At 46.3% G+C, this 15,767-nt stretch overlaps 1 protein-coding gene across 1 annotated transcript in view; it reads right to left on the bottom strand.

The window, feature by feature from the left end:
• The window catches only part of LOC137614307 (beta-catenin-like protein 1), a 259,883-nt gene extending 245,130 nt beyond the window's left edge, over positions 1-14,753 (bottom strand). Inside the window, exon 1 of the mRNA XM_068344059.1 lies at positions 14,457-14,753. Within this exon, the coding sequence (XP_068200160.1) occupies positions 14,457-14,486 (30 nt within the window). The 5' untranslated portion in view covers positions 14,487-14,753. The remainder of the gene's footprint in view (positions 1-14,456) is intronic.
• Between the last annotated feature and the right edge of the window lie 1,014 nt (positions 14,754-15,767).

The following is a 15,767-nucleotide window of genomic DNA, read 5'->3' as shown; positions in this document are numbered from 1 at the left end:
GACGCTCGATCTAGACGAGAGCTTTGACGGAGGGAAGGCAAAGGCCGTCTTCCCCAAACTCCTCCTGGTATCCAATCAGTCGCCTAAAAGTCGCAAAGCTCTCTTGGAAGAGTGAGAGAGCACTAGCTTAGTAAAGGCTGGCATGTTAGCAGGTAAGCCTAGAGCAAACTCAGACGGTGGCGAACGAGGAGCAACAGTGACAAAGTGATCGGGAAAAAGCTCCTTGAAAATTAACATGACTTTCTTAAAGTCCATTGAGGGAGGAACCGTTCTAGGTTCGTCTACATCCGAAGGATGATCATCATGATGAGGGTCAGCAACGTCCTCATCTGAAGGATCCTCATCCGACAACTGCTGAGTAACAAGCAAAGGGGTTGGCAATGCTTGACACGCAGAGTCCACACGCACTGGTGCATTAGTAGCAGTCCAGGACGCTACGTCATGTAACTGCTTAACAGCCTGACTGTCAACAACAACAGGAGCGGGAGGACGCTCAACGTCAACTCGAGACTGTTTTGACTGCCTAGACTGAGCAGTCAAAACAACTCTAGACTGCGGTGGTTGACACTCAGCGTCAAAACAAGTCAACTCCGCTGGTTGGCGAACGTCCTGAACGTCAACAAGAGCATTAGGAAGTGGCTGAACGTCCATATGCGGCTGAAAGTCAACACGTGACTGCATCGAGTGAGGCTCTACAAAGCGAGGCTGACGTGACTTAGCAACGCCAACGTCAACGGGACGAGCAAAGGCTTGTTTTGGCGGCTGAAGGCCAGGATCTCGATGAGTTAAGCGGCGAGGATCATCGTGAACCTTTTCAGCAGAATAGTCTTCCATAAGGGAGGCGAGCTTGATCTGCATGTCTTGCAGCACAACCCATTTAGGATCAACGGGAATGGGTGCGGTAAAAGACGGGGTTAACGTCTGAGACTGCACAACCTTGCCTACACCAAGACTCTCTGAGCCTGTGTAACGTTGCTGCTTAGGCGGCGAGCAGTCTTCCGATGACTGCAAAGGGTCAGAGCTGTCCCAATGGCTACAACCAGGACGCTGGACCTGTCCTGAAGGGACCGACTTTCGCTTAAGGGGCCTAGAAACCTTGCTCCACGGTTTCTTATGCGAAAAGCCTTCGGATGACGAGGAGAAAATGGTCTCTCTCGTCTTATGGTAGGGGCGATCTTGATGAGACACGCCTGTTACCATAGAGGGAACGTCTGTTCGCTGATCAAGGCCTCTCGAACCCATAAGTCGTACGACATTACTTCTCCCCTGGGCTTGGGAGCTTGCAAGAGGTCTTGGACTAGGCGAACGACAGGCACGAACAGACGAACCCTCGGTCGCAACACTGAAAACACTTTGCGCACTAATCACTTTCCCACGATTTTCCGCTGTGGCACTCTGACACTTTAGCTCTTTAACGTCAGCCATGAGTTGATTACGATCTGTTGCTAACGACTCAACTCTTTCACCCAAGGCATGAATGGCACGTAACATGTCTCGCATCGATGGTTCCTGAGTGCCAGTAGGGGGTTCAGGCACAACCACTACAGGGGAAGGATTAGGTTCAGGGGCATGTGGAGAGGAAAAATCTACTGATCTAGAGGAACTCCTCCTTACCCTATCTCTCTCTAGCTTACGAGAATACTTGTCGTATTCGAGCCAATCGAATTCCGAAAGGCCCATGCATTCCTCACACCGATCTCCTAATTGACAGGTTTTACCCCGACAATTAGAACACACAGTATGTGGGTCTAGAGAGGCCTTTGGAAGACGCCTATTGCAATCCCTAGCATTACACTTACGAAATCTAGGGGCTTGAGAAGCGTCAGCCATTTTGAATTAGTCAAAGAAAGTCCAAAAAACAATCCAAGTCATCAACATTTAAATCTGTCCAACAAAGAGTTCAAGAGTTTAAGTTGAGGAAAAACACCAGCACTGCGAAAGCTCAAACCAAAATGAAGTACTTCACCAAATATGTTGAGAAAACTCCAGGTTATACAACGAGTATTGATACGTCTTGTCGTCAAGGTCGACAGAGAAGAATTGAGGCTTGTTTACATGCATGTGCGGTATCTGGCCGATAGTTGGCGCTGGTGGGCACACCCGAAACCTTCATAGCGATCGCTCGCGAGTTTTTGTGTGTTTTTCTGTCGAGCCGCTGGAGCAGCAGCTATTATATATTCACCGGCTAAGTTAAATACAGTGATACCTCGGTACTCGACCATAATCCGTTCGAGATCCGTGTTCGACCTCCGATTTGTTCGAGTACCGAATTTTTTTTCCCCATAAGAAATAATGGTATATATTCTATTCCGTTCCCAAGCACTCGAACAGGCCCAAAATATTAATAAAACGTGTACCTAAACAACAATAATTATCTAAATGTGTATGAAATTGGTCAGAAAATCCTATAAAACAATTTTAAACCATTTACTGTACTAAAATAAAACAATTTTAAACCATTTTCTGTACTGTAGTGAACATACCTTTGAGCAGCGGTTCGATGGCATACAGGGATGGATGTGGAGAGGATGGAAGGGGGAGGTTACTGCTTGGAAGGAGAGTCCCCTTCCATGATGTGGCGGGGTAGTTCTCCTTCAGGAGTTGTTTCTCTCTCCAATGAAAGGGTGGGCAGATCTATTTCAGGGGTTTCTTCTCTTCTTTGTCTCTTCTTTGGAGGAGAAACAGGCTTTGATGTAGCAGCTTTCTTTTCTTTTGTGAAAAACTGGTCTATTGTTAATTGTTTCTTCCTCCTCTGCAGTATTCTTCGAAAATGATACATGACACTATCATTAAACATATGCACTGCCCGGTTTGCTACTGCAATTTCTGGGTGGTATTTTTCAGCAAAAGCCTGCACATCTGCCCACTTGGAACAAATTTCATTGATGAGAGAACTTGGAACATCCTCCCTTACCTCATCCTCTTCTGAAGATTCCTGCTCCACAATCAGATCCTGCTGCTGTTGTTGTTGCAGGTGCAACAATTCCTCCACAGTCAACTCGGTAGAATGGCTTTCTACAAGCTCATCAATATCATCCTTGTCGACCTCAAGCCCCAAACTCCTGCCCATGACAACAATTTCCTCAACGACATCAGTGTCATCAGAAATTACAGGGGTAGCAGTGCTTGGACCCGCCTCTGGTTGGAAACCTTCAAACTCCCTCTCTGTGACACATGATGGCCACAGCTTACGCCAGGCAGAGTTCAATGTCCTATAGGTCACACCTCGCCAAGCTTGGTCAATCATGTTAACAGAGTTGAGGATGCTGAAGTGTTCCTTCCAGAATTCCTTTAGGGTCAACTTCGTGTCACTGGTCACTTCAAAACACTTTCTGAAAAGGGCCTTGGTATAGAGTTTTTTGAAGTTTGAAATGACCTGTTGGTCCATGGGCTGGAGTATGGGAGTAGTATTGGGGGGCAAGAATTTGATTTTGATAAAGCTGTATTCTTCTTTCAAGTCATCCTCGAGACCTGGAGGATGTGCAGGAGCATTGTCCATAACCAGAAGACATTTCATTGGCAAGCTCTTTTCAATGAGGTAAGCCTTAACCTGGGGGGCAAACACTTCGTTTATCCACTCAGTAAAGAATTGTCTTGTGACCCAAGATTTAGTGTTCGAGCGCCACATAACTGGTAGTGCACTTTTACAAATATTATTTCGTTTGAACACCCGGGGGTTGTCCGAGTGGTACACTAACAAGGGTTTGATCTTGCAATCGCCACTTGCATTTGCACACAGCAACAATGTTAGCCTATCTTTCATTGGCTTGTGACCTGGCATCTTCGTCTCGTCCTTGGTAATGTACGTATTGGCTGGCATTTTCTTCCAAAATAACCCAGTCTCATCACAATTAAAGACTTGTTGTGCGATCAAATTTTGTTCATTTATGTACCGATCGAATTCCCCCACGTATTTATCGGCTGCAATTTGATCCGAACTAGCTGCCTCCCCATGCCTAGTAACACGATGAATACCTGTTCTATTACGAAACTTTTCAAACCAACCCCTGCTCGCTTTAAATGTAAATGAATCACTTTCACTGGTACTCGGACTTTTCTTCACTAATTCTTCATAGATATGCAACGCTTTTTCACAAATGAACGCTTCACTAACACTTTCCCCGGCCAACTGTTTTTCTTTAATAAATATTAAAAGCAACTTTTCCATCTCCTCAATCACTTGTGGCCTTTGCTTAGTTACCGCCGTAACTCTCGTTGCAACATTCGCCTTCTTAATCATTTCTTTATGCTTTAAAAACGTAGAAATGGTCGACTTCGCCATTCCGTATTCTACCGCTAAATCGGACACTCGTACACCATTCTCATATTTCGCTATAATTTCCTTCTTCAACTCGATCGTTGTTCGCACTGTTTTCCTCTTCTCCTTCCCCTTAACACTCATTACTTTCTTGGGACTCATTATGAAAGCTAAAAAAGCAATTAAAAGCACTGAAAATCACTAAATCACAACGAATGCTGATCGCGCGTTGTCTGAGTGACGCTCTCGAGAGAACTGATGCTTCCCGAACAAGCGAGAGTGGCCGAGATGGCGCGATCATCACAAAGCCCATGCGGTCGTCACGTGTTCGGCTGGTCGAGTACCGAATTTTTGGTCGAGCACCGCAGCAAAAATTTCTCGAAAATTTTGGTCGAACTCCGAATTGTTCGAGTATAGAGTCGTTCGACTACCGAGGTATCACTGTATTTAAAAATTACATATTCCTTTTATCTAATATAATTTAAAAACTTAGTTTTTAAAGAAAAATTTATTTTTCATAAATATCGATACAAAGAGTATTACAGTACTGTAACGATAGACTGAGGACTGTGTAGCATAAATAAACATGAACGCTAGATAATCTTTAAAAAAGATTGAAGATTATCTAAAGAAAGCATACCAAAAGGACAAAAATTTTCTTAAAATAATATAATCCTTTTATTTTATATAACTAAATATTTTGTAAGATAGTATTAACTTATCATTCTTTGTAAAAATGCAAGTCATACTCAAGCTTATGTCAAATGACTGTGACGTCATCGATGAGGCAAGATGTTCACCTATCGCCGTATGCTTTTCGTTAGTTAAAAAATAGTTTGAAAAATTTTAAATCTTACCTTTTACGCTATAACTTAGCGATAGAATATAAAACAAACACCCAATAAGGGAATGCTCAAACCCTTAAAAAGAGTACATCACCAAAGGTACTGCTAAAATCCAGGATAAACACGAGAAAATTCCATTTCTATGTAGCCAGTATGGCGGCAGAAGGAAATCTGATACTAGGAGGGATAGTTCAACCTAGCTCTGTGGCGGCGCTAGTGTATACCTGCCATATCTATGCGATTGCTGCGAGTTTTGAATTTCTGCCGGACAGAAGCATAAAGCTATTATTATATAACTAGCCGGTAAGTTTAAATGTTTAAAAGGTGAACATTGTTTGACGTTTCCACACCCCAGCTTGAAGAACCTGCGTCACTGAAAAATTTCTTTTGAAGGCTAGGGACGTAGCTATGCCTCTGACATCATGTGCTCTGGGGCGACGTGACGGAGAAGGGTCTGAATTCAGAGACAGGTCAATGACCCTGTGAATCCATGCAGAAATGGTGTTCTTGGTAACCCTCCTCTTTGTCCTTCCTGTGCTGACGAATAGTGCTGGCACACGAGGACGGGCTGCGGCTGTTCTTTTGAGGTACAGCCTCAAGCTCCTTACTGGGAATATTAAGAGATAGTCTGGGTCATCTGTTACAGTACGGAGACTGGAAATCCGGAAGGAGTCGAATCGAGGATCCTCTACTCCTGGATTCTGAGTCTTAGCAATACACTCAGGGACAAAGCTGAATGTTACCTCCCGCCATCCCCTTGAATGGGCAATGTCATACGAGAGACCATGAAGATCACTGACTCGCTTGGCCGAGGCCAAAGCTAGCAGAAATACCGTCTTCCAGGTTAGGTGGCAATCTGATGCCTGGTGTAATGGTTCATAGGGAGGTCTCTTAAGAGACCTGAGAACTCAAACCACGTTCCATGGGGGAGGTCTCACTTCCTACTGAGGGCAGGTAAGTTCATAACTACGTATGAGTAGAGAAAGTTCAAGCGATGAGGAAATGTCCATTCCTTTCAGCCTGAAGGCAAGACTTAAGGTTGAGCGATAGCCTTTCACTGCCGAGACTGAAAGGCGCATTTCTTCACGCAAATACACGAGGAACTCCGCTATTGTTGGAATAGTGGCATCGAGTGGAGAGATACCCCTTCCACGACACCAACCACAGAAGACTTTCCACTTTGCCTGGTAGACTGCTGCTGAAGACTTTCGCAGCTGTCCAGACATCCTGACAGCCACTTGTTGCGAAAATCCTCTCTGAGAGAGGAGATGCTGGATAGTCTCCAGGCGTGAAGCCGTAGTGAACCTACGGCTTTATGGAAGATGTTGGCATGTGGTTGTTTGAGTAGACTGTGTCGTGGAGGGAGTTCTCTTGGTGGCTCCGTTAGGAGTTGCAGAAGGTCCAGGAACCATTCTGCGTGATGCCATAGCAGAGCTATGAGGGTCATTGAAAGATTGACCGATGTTCTGATCTTGTTGAGTACCCCCTCATCAGACAGAACGGGGGAAAGGCGTAAACGTCGATGTTGTCCCACCGTTGTTGGAAAGTATCTTGCCAGAGAGCCTTGGGGTCTGGGACTGGGGAACAGTACAGCGGGAGCCTGAAGTTCAGGGCCGTTGCGAAGAGGTCCACAGTCGGAGAACCCCACAAAGTCAGGACTTTGTTGGCTACTAGATGATCCAAAGACCACTCGGTACTCACTATCTGAGATGCTCTGCTCAGGTTGTTGGCGAGCACATTCCTTTTGCCGGGAATGAAGCGTGCCGATAGTGGTATCTAGTGGATTTCAGCCCATCTCAGTATCTCTACTGCTAGATGGGATAGTTGCTGCGAGAAAGTACCTCCTTGTTTGTTGATGTAGGCCACTACTGTGGTGTTGATGCTCATCACCACCACAGAGTGACTTGCCAGGTACTGTTGGAACTGTTGAAGGGCCAGAAAGACGGCCTTCATCTCTAGGAGATTTATGTGGAGGTACTATTCTGACTCTGACCAGAGGCCTGAGGTCGTGTGGTGCAGCACGTGGGCCCCCCACCCTTTTATTGAAGCGTCCGAAAACAGCATCCAATCCGGGGGGAGGACGAGAAGATCCACTCCTTTTCGTAGGTTCTCGTCTGCCACCCACCACTGAAGATCCGTCAGTTCCGCAGGTCCAATGGAGATCTGGATGTCTGGGGAGTCATACGCTTGATTCCACCGGGACTTGAGTCGCCACTGGAGGGATCTCATCCTGAGGCGACCATAGGAAACTAGACGGGCCAGTGATGAAAGGTGACCAAGGAGACGTAACCACGATTAGGCTGGAAGTTCTTCTCGTCTAAGAAAAGGTCGCCAGCCTTGCTATCCTGTCATCTGATGGGAAAGCTTTGTGGAGAGTGGTGTCTATAATCATGCCTAGGTATACCAGTCTTTGAGTGGGAAGCAGTGAAGACTTCTCGAGATTTACTATGATCCCCAGATCTTGGCAAAGTCTCAGAAGTTTGTCTCGGTGTTGAAGAAGGGTTGACACCGAGTCTGCTAGGATTAACCAGTCGTCCAGATAACGGAGAAGACGGATGCCAATCCTGTGTGCCCAAGATGATACTAGGGTGAACACTCTGGTGAAGAATTGTGGTGCTGTGGAGAGACCGAAGCACAGCACCTTGAACTAGTACTTTCAGTTGTCTAGGCTGAATCTTAAGTACTTCCTTAAAGACAGATGGACTGGGATCTGGAAGTACGCGTCCTTTAGGTCCAGTGTGCATATGAAGTCTTGCGGTCTTATTGCTAGTCTGACCATGTCCGCCGTCTCCATGCTGAACGGAGTTTGTTTGACAAACTTGTTCAGAGCTGAGAGGTCGACGACTAGTCTCCAGCCTCCAGACGCCTTCCTTACAAGAAAGAGTCGACTGAAAAAGCCTGGGGATCCGTCGAGGACCTCTTGGAGAGTGCCCTTCTTCAACAGGGTCTGGACTTCTGCCCGAAGGGCCTGCCCCTTTGCTGATCCCATGGCAATGGAGTTTATCGACAACGGATTCGTCGTCCGGGGAGGTAGAGATGTTATGAACGGGACGCAATATCCTAAACTGATCACGGAGATTGTCCAGGAATCGGCCCCAAGTTGCTTCCACCTGTTTGAGCAACTTTGTAGGCATCCCCCCACTGGTAGACATGCAGGGGGACTGCCTATACTAGCGTTTGTGGCCTCGGTTGCTCCCTCTAGGATTCTTGCCTCCCCTGGAGGACTTTACCTTTCCTTTCTTTGACAGGAAAGGACTTAGACACCAAGGTCTTCGCTGCTGTTGTCGTCTTACTGGTCTTGACTGGACAGGACTGCTGTGGTGCTGGAGGCTTATAGGGCTTGGCTGTTAAAGCCCTATGAAGGAGGGAGTCTTGATGAGACTTCCTCCACCTTTCAGCAGCATGTTCCACATCCTTAGGCTCGAACAAGACGGATCCCTCTAGGGAGGAATGTCTGAGCCTATTGATCTCGAACTAGGGACCTTCTGATGGAATCTCTCAGCTACTGCATCCCGACGTTTCAGGATGGTATTTGCCCACAAGTTCGAGACTTGGAGGGCCAGAAACTCGATCGTGCGAGTACCTGAGAGAAGGAAGGTTTCCATAGCTTTTCTGGTACGTTCTTTGGAGAAATCCTCAGGACGTATCAGGATACCTAAGGTCCCCAACCAGATATTGAACCACGAAGTGGCTTGCATAGCACACTTCGCAACCTTCTCCTGGTTGAGGATCTCGGCTGCCGAGAACGAGACCTGCCAGTTGGAGTCTCTCTCAAGAGGGACTCCCCTGGTTAGCTCTTCCAGCGAGTGGCGAAGAGGAAGAGCTAAACAAGGCTCATCAAGGATCTCGAAGTACCTCCTCTGCTGTACGCGAGGAGGTGGGAGGAGCTTGTTGGTGGTACCGGGACGGTTGGAGGAGGACATCTCGGAGAGCTGTTGTGAGATCTTGTCCCTGGTACTCTTAACCCCTTGAAACCAGGGCAGTGTTGCAATGGTCTTGGAGGGTTTCTGAGTACCAAGGACACAGTCCAAGACTGTGTCTTTGCCCTCTCGAGGAAGGATCTCTGGGTCTGAAAACCCGTTGAGAGCCCTCATTAGAGTCAGAACTTGCCAAAACGCATGTTCTGACTCTTGCTGGTCTCCTCCTGTTGTAGGACTTGCAGCGAAGTCTTCTTCTGTCCCCAAAGGCTTTTCTTGGGGAGAGTCCCGGACATTCCCTGAGTAGCTAGCTAGCTCCATCCTAGTCCTAGTCGAGGACTTCGGCAATGTTTTGGTGTCCTTAGATTCCTTCCTGGGAAGGATGTAGGACTCCAACATTGACGAGGGTGGCATGTTCCTTTTAATCCCCGACTGAGTAGACACCTCGGCGCGAGGAGAGGTTTCCCCCATTGGTGCTATGAGGGAAAGTCTCTCTTCGTGTGATTCCCTTGGGGACGGGAAATCTTCGTCCGAAATTGAAGGAGAGGCAGTCTGAAGAAAGGAAGGAATCTGCCTCGAAGCTCTGCGTGGAGTCAGTTTCGCCCTTGGGGAAGTGACCGCGTCTGGAACTCTTCTTTTTCTCTTCAAAGGGATAGAAGAAGCCATGGTTCTGTGTCCCAATTCAGAGAAGACAGGCTTGAAAGCCTGCGTTACGGCTCTGATCAGTGCACCAAACCAGGGCTGTTGGCTGACAGATGCGCTGTCAGACATACCCCTTGAAGGGACAGGGATTGAGGTATCCCTGGGAGGAGTCCCCATCCATTGATGGGTTGGCCTGTGGTGGCTTTGGGATCCTGGACCCCTCTAGATGTTTCCCTTCTCCCACAATGCGCGCTGGTAAGCACTTGCGGGGAGGGAAATGTGGCGATGGCAACCTTGCCATGCGTAGTTCAGTAGTCTCGCGCACGGGAGGATATTGATGCTCGCGCGAGGGAGAATATTGGTAGACTGTTGGCGCACGGGCACGCGCAGGGTTAATACGTTGAGTGCGCGAGCGGGCGGGAGAGAGTTCACGCGCACCTGTACCAGCTGTAGGGCGCATGCGCACAGGAGAAAGATCCCTAGCGCGGACGCGCAGTTGAATCATGTGAGGCACGTGGGAGCGCGAGAGAATGTTGGCGCGCATCCTTTGGACAGGATGGGCGGGAAAAGGCTGGCACGAAGGTGAGCGCTGGCGCAATGGAACTGGTTGGCGCATGGTAGAAGCCAGCTTTGTTGACTTCCCAGCAGCACTAAGTTCAGTAGTTCGTTGGCGCGCAGAAGAGTTGAATGTTGGGCGCGTATGCGCGCGGGCAGGAGACTGATGTCGCGCGGGAGAGCAGGTGAGTGTTGCCGCGCAGCTGGGCGCGGGCGCGTAGGAGAATGTTGGCGCGTAGGCGCAGGAAAGACCAGGCGCGCAGGAGAACGTGGGCGCGTATGCGCATGAGGGTGCGCATAGCGCGTGATGGAGCTATGCTCCTGTTGGGGCGTATGCTCGTGTTGGCGCGTACGCCCTTCATGCCCTGTGTTAGGGTTTAGTGATGGGGCCTGACGAGCTACTAAGGAGCATTCGTCAAGTTTCGTTGACGCGTAGCGCGTATCTGGTTGGCGCGCCTTAGCGTGCTTAGGTGAAGCCTTATTAGGCCCATGTAGAAATGGTGACGGCAGGTCGGCAGGTCTGCCGGATGGAAGGCCGACGTGTCCTTTAACAGGACAACCTACCACCGAAGGAGATCGCGAACGATCTACAGAAAAGTCCAGGACCAGTGCAGGAGCAGTGATAGATGATTGGTCTCGAGGCTCCTCTGCGGTGGACTGCATCGAAGGTGTTGAACCAAAGAGGCGCCTCCTCACCGCAGGTGAAGGAAGGCCTCTATGGCGAAGAGGAAGGCGAGCCTTCCGACGAATGCACCCTCTGGGGGCTGTTGGATCAGCAAGCTGACCTTCTGCAGTCCTCCGAAGAGGAGTCTCTGTAAGTGAACTCCCCCGAGGGAGAGAAACACTAGCAGGAGAGACTGACGATGGACTTAGTTTCTCCCTCGTAGGTTGAACAGCAACGGGAGAAACTAAACCGTCAGCTTCCGTAGAGTTTGGAGAGGCCGAGGTGATGGGTGATACCGCATTGGATACCTCTGACACAACAACGTCGACAAGAGACAGAGGATCAACCTCTGACAGTGACGGCAATTTCTTGACGACTGCAATTTCTTGACAGCGGCACCCAATCGGATGTAGTTAAGCAAAACCTCCTTGGAGGGTGAACCCATAAGCCCCAAGGAGGACCAAAGCTGAAATAAGGTTAGTGACATATCCTCCCCCGGGGGGAGAGGTGAAGCTGCTTCGCTAGGGGAAGCAACGTCATCTCTCGAGCCCCGAGGTTGGTAAACAGTATATCGGTCTACGCTACCACTCGACGGTCTCTCAAAAGAGACCGACCGAGTGGGAGCTTCGGAGGAGGTTTGGGCAACGGAAGAATATACCTTGGGTTTTTCTCCTTTCAAAGAAACCTTCACAGGAGAAAAATCCCGTTTAGACTTCTTCCGTCGTCGCGAAAACCACTCCCACTGGGAGGTAGACCACTCCCTACAGTCACTACACCTGTTGTTGCTATCACACCGTTGGCCCCTACAAGAAGGACAAAGGGCGTGAGGATCAGTCTCGACCGCCGACATGAATGTTCCACAGGGGTGGTCGGGAAACCCAGGGCAGGTGCGCATGATCGCATAGGCCAACTTCACATATACAGAACTAGAGAAAAAAGAAAAGACAAAAGCAATTAAATGGCTACCAAATAACGGCAAGGATGAGAGCGGACACGTCCGACCACCATCCAAGCCGAGAGCAAAGTGAGCTCAAGCACAGGTGTGTGAGAGGGGGGGGTAGCAAGCTACCCTCCCCTACCCCCGCTAACTAGCGGTGTGGGTAGTAAACCCTCGTTAAGAATGGTATTTTTATTATAAAATAAATTTATAAATATACTTACCTGGTAGTTACATATATATTCAAATTCGCAGCGACAGCTGCCATGACAGTAGGTGGTCATACATGAGCGCCACCACTCGTAGGTTATCAAAACCATTACCCATCATCTTCAGAAATTCAATGTCTCTGTTTTCAGAGGGGAGGAGGGAGGGCCCTTTTATATATGTAACTACCAGGTAAGTATATTTAAAAATTTATTTTAAAATAAAAATACAATTTTTAAATATGTAAATTCTCTGGTAGTTACATATATATAGCTGATTCACACAGTTGGAGGTGGGTTGAAAACCTTGTCCCATTGGGAAATTCATATACCTGTAATTATCAATAACTACAATTAGTAGTACTAAAAATTTGGTTCTTACCTGACAAGGAAGCTGGCTTCATAATTACTCTACCTCATTATGCCCGCATTCCTTGAGAGACTCAGCGATCCACTCAGGGGGCTGTAAAAGTCCCTTGGGGCTGCCACAAAGTCCTCGACCTTCACGTGGCTAGACCTCCACCCTTGCAAACTTGGCATAGCCAAGGATACTGAATCTGACCACCTACTCTAAAGTTTAAAAACACACAAAACTAAATTAACTTGAATTGCGTCCCAGACTGTGAAAAGTTGCGACCAACTCACAGACAACCTGAGAACACAAATACAAAAGGCAAGGGTATAAAAGATTATAGGGAAGATGCAGTAGACCCTTCTCCAACTACGATGCCGGAGGTAACGTAAGGACCCAGGGAACAGCAATCCTCATACTGAGTTTGTACATCTTTAAGATAGTAGTTTGCAAAGACTGAATTACTTCGCCAAAACGTGGCCTCTAGGATGGACTTCATAGATTTATTATGTTTATAAGCCATAGAGGTTGCCACAGCTCTAACCTCATGGGGTTTCACTTTAAGAATTGGGAAACTCCTTTCCTCACAATTCTGGTGAGCTTCTCTTATCACATCCTTGATAAAGAAAGCTAGAGCATTTTTAGATAATGGTAGAGAGGGTTTTTTAACAGAACACCAGAGATTGTCTGATTGCCCTCTCAGGTTCTTGGACACGTGTAGATAAAATTTAAGGGCTCTTACTGGACAAAGACCTCTCTCTTTCTCTCGCCCAACAAGGTGAGACAGACCTGGGATGTTAAAAGTTCTAGGCCAGGTTCGAGAAGGATTCTCGTTTTTTGCAAGAAAACCAAGCTGGAGAGAGCAAATGGCATTGTCTCCATTAAAGCCCACCTTCTTGCTGATGGCTTGTAACTCCCCTACCCGATGTTGGCTAACCTAACCTTTGGTCATATACTGTATATAACAAATAAGTGCTCGGCATAATTTCAGGGCGTGTCCCAATGAACTACAATCTTAACAAGGGGTTAAGAATGTAGATTGTTGGGATTAGCGAAAACATAAGTCCGAACATCAATAAATGTTCAAGCTTGCGCCACCAGCTGATAGGGAAACCGAGCGCCACCCAACAGGTGTTACTATAGTCAGGCAGGAAGCAATGCTTGGGGGGGAAATTTTACGATAGAGTAACTTGGCCGTGGCTTCAGCGAACAACGCATTATAACGACCTTTCCCTTACCTTACAATTCATGATAATTATTACAGCAGTATCAAATGCCACTATAAAGGACGTATCCCAACCAACAACAAACTTAACAGAGGGGAGGGGTAAGAATGTATGTTGATGGGACAGCACTAAATTGTAAAAATGAACGATTCTTAGCCTGGGACGACACGGGCTCTATCTATTGGGAAAGTTTGGAAACTAGGCAGGAGCCACCTGTGTCATGGTGAAGATCAAAATTGGACTTAGAAAATTTCAAAGAGGTGGGAGAATCAACATTTTTCATTAAGACCACCTCAGATTTAATCGTGAAACCCAATGAACTAGTGATGATTAATTGATATATGATGATCAAAATCATGTGGGGAACATTATGTTGTTGTAAAATAAAACCGAAAGATTAAAAAGCAAGACTAGGGGTATATATGTATGATGATGTCGTTAAAATTACGGTAGTGTAAGGGAGGTCGCAGGGGGGCGTTAGCACCCCCCACCCCCATTAGGTAGATAGGTAAGAACACAGCTTGTAGGTTAGATTAAATGGGGAAAGTTTTGGTTAGTTGGTGTCCATTTTTAATGCATGCGAGAGGAACTGGCTGCTGATATACAAAAGCTCCCAAGACTATGCTGCTGCTCCAAAGATAAAACATGATAACATACGTTGGTTGGGCTTGGACATGACATCTAGCCTATTACTTTCGTTGGCTGCATGGCCTACATGACTCTGTAGTACCACAGGGTTGTGTAGACAACAATAGCTGAATTAGGCCGTCAGGTTAGGAATAAATTTTAATAAAACATTTGTATAATTGTTAATAATAAAACATTAAAAAAGCACTTGCACCCATATATCTTACCTTAAAATGCAAAAGTTCGCCAACATCCATTTCGGAGAAAAACCCAAAGGCTATATTATGGTGGAAACTTACTAAGTAGTAATTTAGTAAACAACTTTACGCAGCAATACGCTTCTTCTTCTCAGGTTCAGGTTCAGGTCAAAGCCTCGCCTTTGCATCGTCGCCTCTTGTGTCTTTTAGTTTTGTGTGTTCCTTATTTTCACTAGTTTTTCTCTTTTCATCCACATTTGTTATAGCATACTTTTCTTATTTTCAACATTTCCTTCACAAAAAAAGGAATTTTCCAACTGTTAGTGCACTATCTTCTTCGTATGGTTGTTGGAGCTCAATTGCTTTTATTCTTATATCACTAAACTGTGGACAATATAACATGAAGTGGTTAGCATTTTCTTCTACATCACAGAATACACAGTTTATATTTCCCTCTTGGTGTCTCTTCTTTTTATATTCAAGGCCAAAGTGTTCATCCTTGCTCTGAATAATAAGATTGACGAAAATGTGTTGTCATATACGTCCTCCTCCTTAATTTCACTTTTCCAGTTTTTATACAGAATTAGACTCCCCTTGCACTCCATTTCACTCTTCCGTCTGCTTGTGTCCCATTCTCTTGTTCTCTTCTTTATGTCCTCTTTCGTACATCTCTTGACTTCTGTCGTCGCCATCCCACATTCTTCAGCATACTTCTTCACATGCATCCACCACTTTCTCTCTTTATCTTCCATATCATTGACTATTGCTGTTAGTATGTCCTTCTCTCCCCTATAAATGTTATAAAAGTACCTCAGCTTTCCATCCATTATCCTTGTTTTCATAGTAGATGGCCCTACACCCCCTCTCAAGGTTACAATTACTGTATTCTTTACACCACCTAATATCCTTCTGTACACTCCATTCTCAATTCTCTGCAACTTTTCTATTTCATTTTCCGTTAAGTTGATTACATTTGTTCCTTATAAAATAGAAGGTAGTGCTACACTTTTCCAGTGTCTTTCCCTATCAGTATTTTATTGTAACTTTTTTCTATGATTGAATATATAAGATTAGCTAGCCTTTGAGCCTTAACAATCATTTCATTTTTCTGTGTTTTGAACATATTGCTACTGTCATCTACCTTGATACCTAGGTATTTAATTTTTCTTACCACTCTTATTCACTCTATGTTATCTGGTTTCTCTTTCATATTATATATAAGTATGCTACTTTTATCTCTATTTGTGTCTAAACCACATTACTCTCCTATATCTATCACTTTCCATGTGTTCAATTCAGCATCCTCTATACTCTCAGCAAGCACTAGGACATCATCAGCAA

This window comes from Palaemon carinicauda, chromosome 20, assembly GCF_036898095.1.
Source record: "Palaemon carinicauda isolate YSFRI2023 chromosome 20, ASM3689809v2, whole genome shotgun sequence".
NCBI classification, from domain to species: domain Eukaryota; kingdom Metazoa; phylum Arthropoda; class Malacostraca; order Decapoda; family Palaemonidae; genus Palaemon; species Palaemon carinicauda.
This window is presented reverse-complemented; position numbering and strand designations above follow the sequence as displayed.